The sequence below is a fragment of the Neopelma chrysocephalum genome, unplaced genomic scaffold (assembly GCF_003984885.1).
Source record: "Neopelma chrysocephalum unplaced genomic scaffold, ASM398488v2 Primary Assembly neopelma1_104, whole genome shotgun sequence".
NCBI lineage: Eukaryota > Metazoa > Chordata > Aves > Passeriformes > Pipridae > Neopelma > Neopelma chrysocephalum.
The window spans coordinates 884,625-893,605 of NW_020897768.1; the positions used below are offsets into that span (position 1 = coordinate 884,625).

Here is an 8,981-nt window from a genome sequence, read left to right on the forward strand (position 1 = left end):
GAAATGATCTAGCCTATCTCCTCATTAAACCTTGTTATTTACATGGGATTACAGCTTGGTTGCTGTAAATACACCCATGGAAGTGCAGTTACCTAAAGCAACAGCTGAAGGTTAGCAGCAGAGTGTAGTGTTGTGGCTTGGCTCCAAGGACTGTGAAATTCTGGGTTCAAACCTAAGGCCCTCATGCACAGTTTTTAGACCTTAGGCTACCCCTTTCAGTTAGCCTGATACTGTTTTTCTGTGATACTGCAAATAGGTCATTAGAGATAAAATTAGGTTAGAAGTTGTAAAATTTTTTATATGATTTCTAATTCAATATAGTCTTATGAAGCTGTACTTTCCTTTTTTATCCTTTTTTCTCCTGTTCATTTGGTATATAATAGTGTACACTCTTGTTTTTCGTACAGTGCTTGATAGGCAGGCTTTGGTAAAATTACATCTCATGAGCCCTCTGGAATACCAATAAATAACTGCATATAGCAGAAGATTTGAATATCCTAAAAAATAACCAGCCTGTTATTTGTGCTTTTTTTATTGGAATATTATTGGAACATTTTAGAATTTATGGAATAGTTTCAATGCTTAAATACATCCCACTCAATTCTGGCCTTTTCCTGTGGCCTAATTTAAGTACTTTTCACTCTCAAGTCTTGGTAGGAAATGTGGAGAGAAAGAAGTATTTCCAGACCACTGTTCAAGAATCTATGACCTGAAATAGAGGAACTACACAAGCTGCCTCAACAAACAACAGCAGAGTAGGCCCAGAGTTAGATTTTCACTGAAATGGCAAAAGTGAGGTGTGAGGAATCTGGAAAATACCCATTTCTCTGGAGGACAGAAGCTGCTACTGTAGCCTCAGGGTTGGGGCCAGTTACATGCCTTTTCAATTCCAGAGTCCCTATTTGTTGGAGAGTGGGCCTAGAGCCAGGAACTTCAGTGACATGAGTAGATCAAAAGCAACTTTTCCCATCTTTTCTTGGCTTATCTGACACCAGATGACTTTGGTTACTTGGCAGAAAAGTTGTGTATCTGCACCATAGCAAAGTAAAGTACTGATGGTCTCTGCTGTGCTAAACCACCAAGACCGGAGGCTGAGGGTTGGGGAGAGGACTTTATTCTCTCAAGAAAGAGAGTACTGTTGAATCAGCTTTTCTGTCATACCACGAATAGGTCATTGGAGACAAAATTAGGCTAGAAGTTGTAAAATATTTTTGTATGATTTCTAATTTTGCAATCTTTCAGGTTTGCTTTTCTCTTTCTGTAGGGTTTTGGGGATGTTTAATCATGCTGACGACAGAGAAACTGTATATGCCTGGTTCACATTCTCACACTGGCTTGTATATGCAAACAGTGCAGCCAATCCTATTATTTATAACTTCCTCAGTGGTAAGTTACAGTTACCTAGAATTCAAGTTTAACATATAGTTTGAATGTAATGAGCCATAGCAAATAAGATTAATGACTGTGTAACATCAGCTCAGCTCCTCCAGTGGGAGCTAGACCCTCTTCCTGGAACAAGTTGCCTGAAGTATCCCATTACCTTCAGGCTATCTACCTACAACTAACCTGGACAGTGCCAGAGCCTGAGTCCAAGTGCCTGAATATGACTGTCCATGACATTAATTTGGTAGAGAAGTTCCTGGCATGACTTTGATCTGAAACAATTACTGTTCTGCTAAACACTCCCTGGATACTGCCTGGGAGGTAGCACAACCCAGGGACTGTCCCCAGCCAGCATGTTGTATGTAGGCATTGGGGTCTGGAGGCTGTGAGTCTTTATAATAGTACTTGCATGACCAGACTGTGCCAACTAGGTTCAAGGCCAAAGAACCAGCCAGGATGCTGTTTACTTACTAGTACAGTTTTGTCTTGGTTCGTATTTGTATCATTTGGCTATGGAGAGGAAAATCAGGGCCTAAACTGTATTGCAGCTAAAGCTGCAAAGGACTTAAAGCTGTATTGCAGCTAAATAGAGGGAGGCAAAACTATGTTGATTCTCACTACACATTTGCCCACTGTAGTTTTTTCGTGGTGTATAGTGTGTGGATGATCTGAACAATTTCCTCTGAGCCCCAAAAGCAGATTAATGGGCTGTTGAACACTTTGAATCTTCTTTTCAAATATATTAATGGTGAAACACAAATTAGCCATGCTCTCTCATTTCACATGTCAAGTAATGATTCAATCATTTAAGCCTATGATTGCTCAATTAATTTTTTGTTATGTATTTAATTAACCAACAGACTACCTATGTCATGATTCCGTTAATCATTCTAGTTTGTCCATTCTGTCTAGCCAAGAATAATTCAGTCTTCACACCACACCTCACATATCTTCTTAGAAAGGTTATCTTTCTTTTATCTTTCTTCAAGATGATGAAATTGTGATTTCCTACTTCTGCATGAGAAGAGCGTCTGTGTGATTTGTGCTAATTTTGCTTTAGATAGCTCCTTTTTTTTTCTAATCTACCAAGTTGGATGAAATGTGGTTTATAGTACAATTTTTTTCATGAGTCCTTTTTATGATTGACAGGGAAATTTAGAGAAGAATTTAAAGCAGCATTTTCCTGTTGCATCTTTGGCAGCCACCATGACGAACGGTTCACCAGAGGTCATGCCAGTACTGAGAGTCGGAAGTCCTTGACCACTCAGATCAGCAATTTTGATAATGTTTCAAAACTTGCAGAACACGTTGTATTGACCAACATAAACACAATCCCATCAAATGGTACTGCACCTATTACCTGCTGTTACTGTACTTGTCCCTATGTCTTTTGATCCTGTGGAAGTAAAATCTAATTGTGCATACAACAATACTTGGATATGAGCACACAGAGAGAAAAAGGAGTTTACAATTATAGGACTGATTATAAGAGAAGTAAATTATAAGAAATGTTTTATAGAATATGCTACAAGTTCGGTTATATATTGATGAAACAAAATTTCACCACATTAATTTCAAAAGCTGTGGTCCAGTTGAGGAGGGGATAAAGTAATCATATTCCATATAAATATTTTCTTTGGATCTCTACTTCCTTTAGACCCCTAATTAAATAAAGAACAATTACCTGAAAGTATGAAAATCATCTTCCCTGTCATTGGAATTTGTTTATAAACAGCTATATTCTACTCTGAGCTAATTATCTGAATATACTTCATGATATTAATGATATTATTATACTTCAGGATTTTAACCAAAATTGTGTGTACAGGTTGAACTACCTGCATGTCCTTTACTATTTCAAATTATCTGCTTAGCATGCATTCTAATGTCAGTTAGGCTGATCAAATAAGAAATTCACATTAATTTCTTTTCCAACATTTTATGTTCTTTTTCCTGTTGGGTAGGTTATTGCATGTGTTCAGGAACAGTTGGAAAGCCACTTTTCACTTACTACAGAAGGAATGTTCATTTTTTCCCTGAATTCGAAAGTACTGCCTATATGTATGGCACAAGCAAAGTTACAACCAGGAAACCGAGATGAAAGTGTGCCTGTAGATTATGTTTTACCCTTTGTCTCTTATTTATTATAATTATCTTCTCTCTGTCTGTCCTGTGCTCATGGCAGGGGGGTTAGACTAGGTGGTTTTTAAAGGTCTTTTCCAACCCAAACTATCAATGATTCCATGACTGACTTGTACACAGGAAGCTGTAGTGCTCTGCTGGTCACAGTGGCATCTGGATAAGGAACCACAGGGCAATTTATCAAACAGTGCATATTAAATAAGTAGTAGTAGAACATTAAAATGTTTAAAAGTAAAAAAACAAAAACAAAATTAAGGGCATTTCTGATGCATAAACCTTGGTCTTCAGTCAAGAAGCTTTCACTTAAAATTTGCAAATGCAATTTTGAACAATTTCTGGAAGACCATTTTTTTAATAGACCATCACCTGCATAGTGTCCAGAGAGTGACAAACAGAGGGTGAGTCAGTCAGCTACCTAATACAAATAGTAAAATGATCTCAGAATCTTTATTTTTTCTACAGATATCCCAGCTGTGCTCAACCCATCCAAATCCATGGAACTGCATCTCCACATACCAGGAATGAACATGACTTCAAACATAGATGAAGCCATGACGGTTTCTGCAGAAGACACTCTCAACACAGAGAATGTAGAGTGGGATAAATTCATCCCTAGCATAACAAAACTTACCTCGATGGATTTACAGCAAGGATGACTTTGGCTCAATACACTACAACCACCAGAGAGTGGCATATGCTTTTAGGTGTGGTACAGACTACAACAACTGGACAAAGGGATTCCTTCAAAATAACTGCCTATTCTATTTTTCTCAGTCTTACAGAAACCTACTTACCTCAGTATGAGCTAAAGAACATGTCTTTACAAGTCTTTTTAAAGATTGTATTGTATCATACTTTGTAAATACTGTAGATATTTATTTTTATATATTTTAGACGCTGTGAAATGTTCTAAAATGTATCATATAAAGAAATCTAAGTATTTGAAAGACGTCTCAAACATCATTTATTTATATTCTCTTTCTATAAATGATTTCTATAAGTTTTATGTTTGTTATGGAACTTTTACGTCAGATTGATTTTGCGAGAGTCCACATTACTTTTCCAAGGACAGACATTCTTCTAAAGCATGAACCCAAAGTGCTGAAAGTCACAGATGTTTTCATAAATTTACACTAAAAGCCTTTCTTTTTTCCTTCAGACTTGAGTGCCTAAAAAGTAACTGTTTAAGTAAAACTTATGTGATGCTCAATGGTGCTACAGGCTCAAAATTCCTGCTCAGGCCAATAGGAATAAGAAGTGTCAGCACCCCTGAACGACAGCACATTTTAACTTTTGTAGCTCATTTTAGTCCATAATATCTGCAAGTGTTGTTCCAGAAAATCTCTGAAGATTTTTAGAAAACATTGGTTATCTTTCTTGTTTTCTTGATCTCTCTCTCAACTGCCATTTGATACTAAAATTAAAAACCCACATTCTATTAACAAATCTATATGCCAAGAAAATGTTGATTTTTCAACAATTGAAATAAAATATTTATCTCTGGAAATTATAGAGGTGATATCTCTTTGGACTGATAGATAAAGCACTCACTCATACATTTTCCAATTATGGGATAATCTCCCTGGCCTGGGGCTTCCTACCATGTATTGCAATTTTTCTTTTAAAGGATGAAGATGCTGCATCACTGGAGACTTAGTCTACTAGATGAATGTGGCCTATGGGTTAGAGAAAGGCTAATCTGTCAGAATTACCCTGTGGTACTACTCTTGCATTTCAGTTCAGATTTTTCAAAAGAAAGGGTAAGATGGGAGGGAGGAATTGCTTTTCCCTAAAAACCATTTGACATAGAAAAATGTCTCACGTATTCAAATGTTTCTACAAAGCCAATTATTCACAGACTAGGTGTTATTTGAATAACTTATGTAAATATTTTTTCTAGGTTTTGCTTTGATCTAATGTCATGCAATGTACTATCTATCATGGCAACTATAGTTTTATAAAGTGCTTAATCACTTTATGCTTTAGCCTCCCCCAACAGCTGTTTTACTTGACATTGTTGCAATTGCTCCATGTTTACACTGGTGTTGAGAGAAAAAAAATTGCATTTGTTTATATATCAAAGTTTTCTATTAAAAGAGAAAAAGAAGAATACTCTTTTTCAATTAAAAAAATAATAAGGAGAAATATCTAAATGGAAAGAATGTTTAAATATCAAATAAATTTCTATATTTCTCTGTGTAAGCTTAACGTTTGAGTATAGCTATTATGTCAACATTATTTCAAGAAATTATTTTACTTTGTCTCTTCTAAGAAAAGAAAACCCAAATAATTGTGGAAAGTACAGCAGCATTTGATTTTACAGCTATTGCAGTTCCTTTACCATTAGAAGGCTATTTTTGCTCTTCAACCACAGATAATATAGAATTCTTAAAATGGGAAACAAGATATACTTTTTTCTATATAATTTGAAATGATTGAACAAACAGCTGCTGAATTAAAACATTACAGAAATAGGAAAATGGAATTTGAAAAGTTCTCTAAGTTTTTCTTCTGTTTTCATATAAGCAAGTAAAAATTAAAAAAAAAATAACTAAAACTAGTATAGTAACCTAGATGCAAAACAATTATCAGCAATCATTTATTTGAGACATAAAATGTCAATTATGCCCAAATTTTGGAAGGCTACACTTTCATTTCAGAAAATGTATTTTTAGCTTTTCCTTGAAGGGAGAAACAATGCAGAAAGTACTTCGTTATCCAAGAAAACTTGGACAGCATAGAAGGGGAGTAGCTATACTTTTCAAACATAAAAGGTCACAGGTCACACATAAAAGACCAGCAAAATTCTTATGCCTTGTCAGGTGTGTTGCCCAGATCCCTGTGAGATTAACAGGGAGGGAAAGGGTACAGTATTTCTCACCTGGGCCAGGACACAAGGAACTAAAACAACAATGTTAGCGATACTCATGGAAAAGTCCTAAGTAGCATCTTTCTAAAGGGGGGTGAACACCACCTGCCAACACAACTTGTCTTCTTTTTGCTGCTACCTTAATGCCAGTGGGACAAACTGTGTTAGTTAAGTCGGTTCTGAGGCAAGAACATCACTAAAGGTCAATGGCAGTTTCAGGCTCCTGCAGGTTGTCTGTGCCATCTTAGAAATGGAGGCTCTGGCCTTAATTTTCTCTTTTGTAACAGAAAATGTCTCTTTTGTTCTCTTTTTTCTCTTTTCTTGTTTTCACTCAGATCTCCAAAATTAAAATATTCCAACATTTTCAGGAATTTCTTTTAGCCATAACTTTAACTTAACAGCACTTTTTATGTGGAGAAAATAAATAAAAAAGGAGACATTAACAAATGATTCTGGGTGTTCCTCTGGAGAGTTTTTGCTGAGTAAATAGCACATCTTTCAGACACAAATGATAGAATCAGAGCTTATCTAAGATTTGAAAGTCTACGGATAGCTAGAGAGTGTTCACTAAGGACTGGGAACTTCCACGGTCAGCTAGCTAAAAATTGGTTAAATATTGCTATAAAGATAAAGATTTGGTTATTTTAATGAAAAGACTTTTCATTCAAAAATTTCTGGATTCTACGAAATAAATATTTTTGATGCAAATATTCATGTTTTTATTTCTTTAGTTTTACAATTTGAGAACTACCTAGACTTTTTCTTCTTTAGCTCTGATATGTTTTCGGGAACCATTTCATTGCAAAGACTCCATAGGCATTTAAAAATCTGTTGACTTCTTGTGTATAGTAGTGGTAGGGGGTTCTTTGCCAGTTTTAGGGCCTTTTACTCCAGAAAGATCTAAATATTTGGATACATTCAAAATATTAATCAGATGTATTTCTTTTTTAATTAAAATAATCACTGGGAGAAATAAACCCAATAGTAAGCAGTAGTTATTAATGGAGATAGAAATGGCTGTAAGAAGAGAGGGTAAGATTTTAAGAGCAATATGGAATGTAATGCCCTTTGCATGTGAAACAAATTAAAGCATCTTAAAGGAACTTCTGGACTTCTTATCCATCAGAAGAAAAAAGGTGATGAATGAGCATTTCTTATCCAGTGTACAAATACTGAAAATTATCTGAAAGCTGAACCTTAATTGGGTTTTATTGCCTCTAGCTGCTTTGATGGTCTAATATTTCCACTGGCAGGTTAGAAGCATAGAAATGGACATCTCATGCCATTGTTTCTGCTTGGCCACAGCAGTACTGAACATGGAGTTTAAATCACAACATATTTGTTTCTGCAGATACAAATTGTTGTGCCACAGTCATTTTGGTACTTTTTCTCTCAACATATTTCACAGCCTTGGAGGGCTGATATTTTGACCTGTTTCTCCTTTCCTGTTGTCACTGTAGTGACAAGCTTGTGTCCTGCAGTCACAATGAGTGCAAGATAATATCTCCTCCTCTCCACCTCCAAAAAGGCTTTTTTTTCCCTTTTCTTCTGGACTGCATAGAGGGTACCATCTTCTTCTCTGATATTATCAGAATTGTTGATATTAAAAATTCCATGTTAATATAAAAACTCATGTTATTAACCTGGTGAGTGCTTTATAGCACAGAAAGTACACTAAATATTAGCTTAACTCAGCCCTCACTGTATGATAACATACTGCTGCAGGTTATTATGGTTGAAGACCAAGACCAAGTTAGCTCTCAAATTGAAAATTTGTTTTGCAGCTAAAATTATATTAATCTCTCAGACTGCTCCTTCTACTTCTACAGGTTTTTCTGTGGCTGTTGGATATATTGGGTGAAGTAATATTTATTGAATACGATTTAAAAACAAACAAATATTTAGCAGTTTTGTCATTAGGAGTTTAAATAAATAATGCAATAAAATAAATAAGCTAAAAATCGTGTTAGAAATAAGATCATATGCAAGATTGCATTTCCTGAGCGAAAAAAAAAATAAACAAAATTTGGACTTGGGTTTGTCAATAGCGACAGGATTTCAACCACTACATCTCTTTGATAGATAACCTGAAAGTTCCATCATGGCTTTTTGTTTTAAGCATTCAAGGACCAAATCCAGTTAAAAGTGTTCTGTAGTGAAAACAAGTTTCATGAGTAGCATGGAGAAATCAGTAGGGATCTGTTGTTTCCTCTTCCTTTCAGTGCAAAAGCAAAGAGAAGCCAGCAGGTGTATGATTGCATGCATTATGGTTGATTTATTTTTTATTAAGTATCAAGTCACCTACTGACTTTTGTATGGCAACTGTTTTTTGATGGATTTTAGTGAAACTCCTGAAGTTAGACTCACAATCCAGTCTGGATCTAGATTATAGACTGGTTAGTTGTTCCCCTGGTCTGAGTCTTAACATATTCCTCAAGTCTTCTCTCTCCTTAACAGATCACGGTCCTATTCCACACCTGAGATGAAAACAAACAAATTCACTTCTAAAACGTATTGAAAAGTGCTTGCAGTAGATGATCGGACACAGCAACAGGCATTTTCTAAAGGGCTTATAGGCAGCAGCCAA

At 35.6% G+C, this 8,981-nt stretch overlaps 1 protein-coding gene across 2 annotated transcripts in view; it reads left to right on the forward strand.

The window, feature by feature from the left end:
* Positions 1–5,624, forward strand: part of HCRTR2 (hypocretin receptor 2) — a 35,496-nt gene extending 29,872 nt beyond the window's left edge. For both annotated transcript variants that reach the window (XM_027696064.1, XM_027696065.1), the window contains exons 6-8: positions 1,265–1,386; positions 2,533–2,727; positions 3,988–5,624. In XM_027696064.1, the coding sequence (XP_027551865.1) occupies positions 1,265–1,386; positions 2,533–2,727; positions 3,988–4,181 (511 nt within the window). In that variant the 3' untranslated portion in view covers positions 4,182–5,624. The remainder of the gene's footprint in view (positions 1–1,264; positions 1,387–2,532; positions 2,728–3,987) is intronic.
* The last annotated feature ends 3,357 nt before the right edge of the window (positions 5,625–8,981 follow it).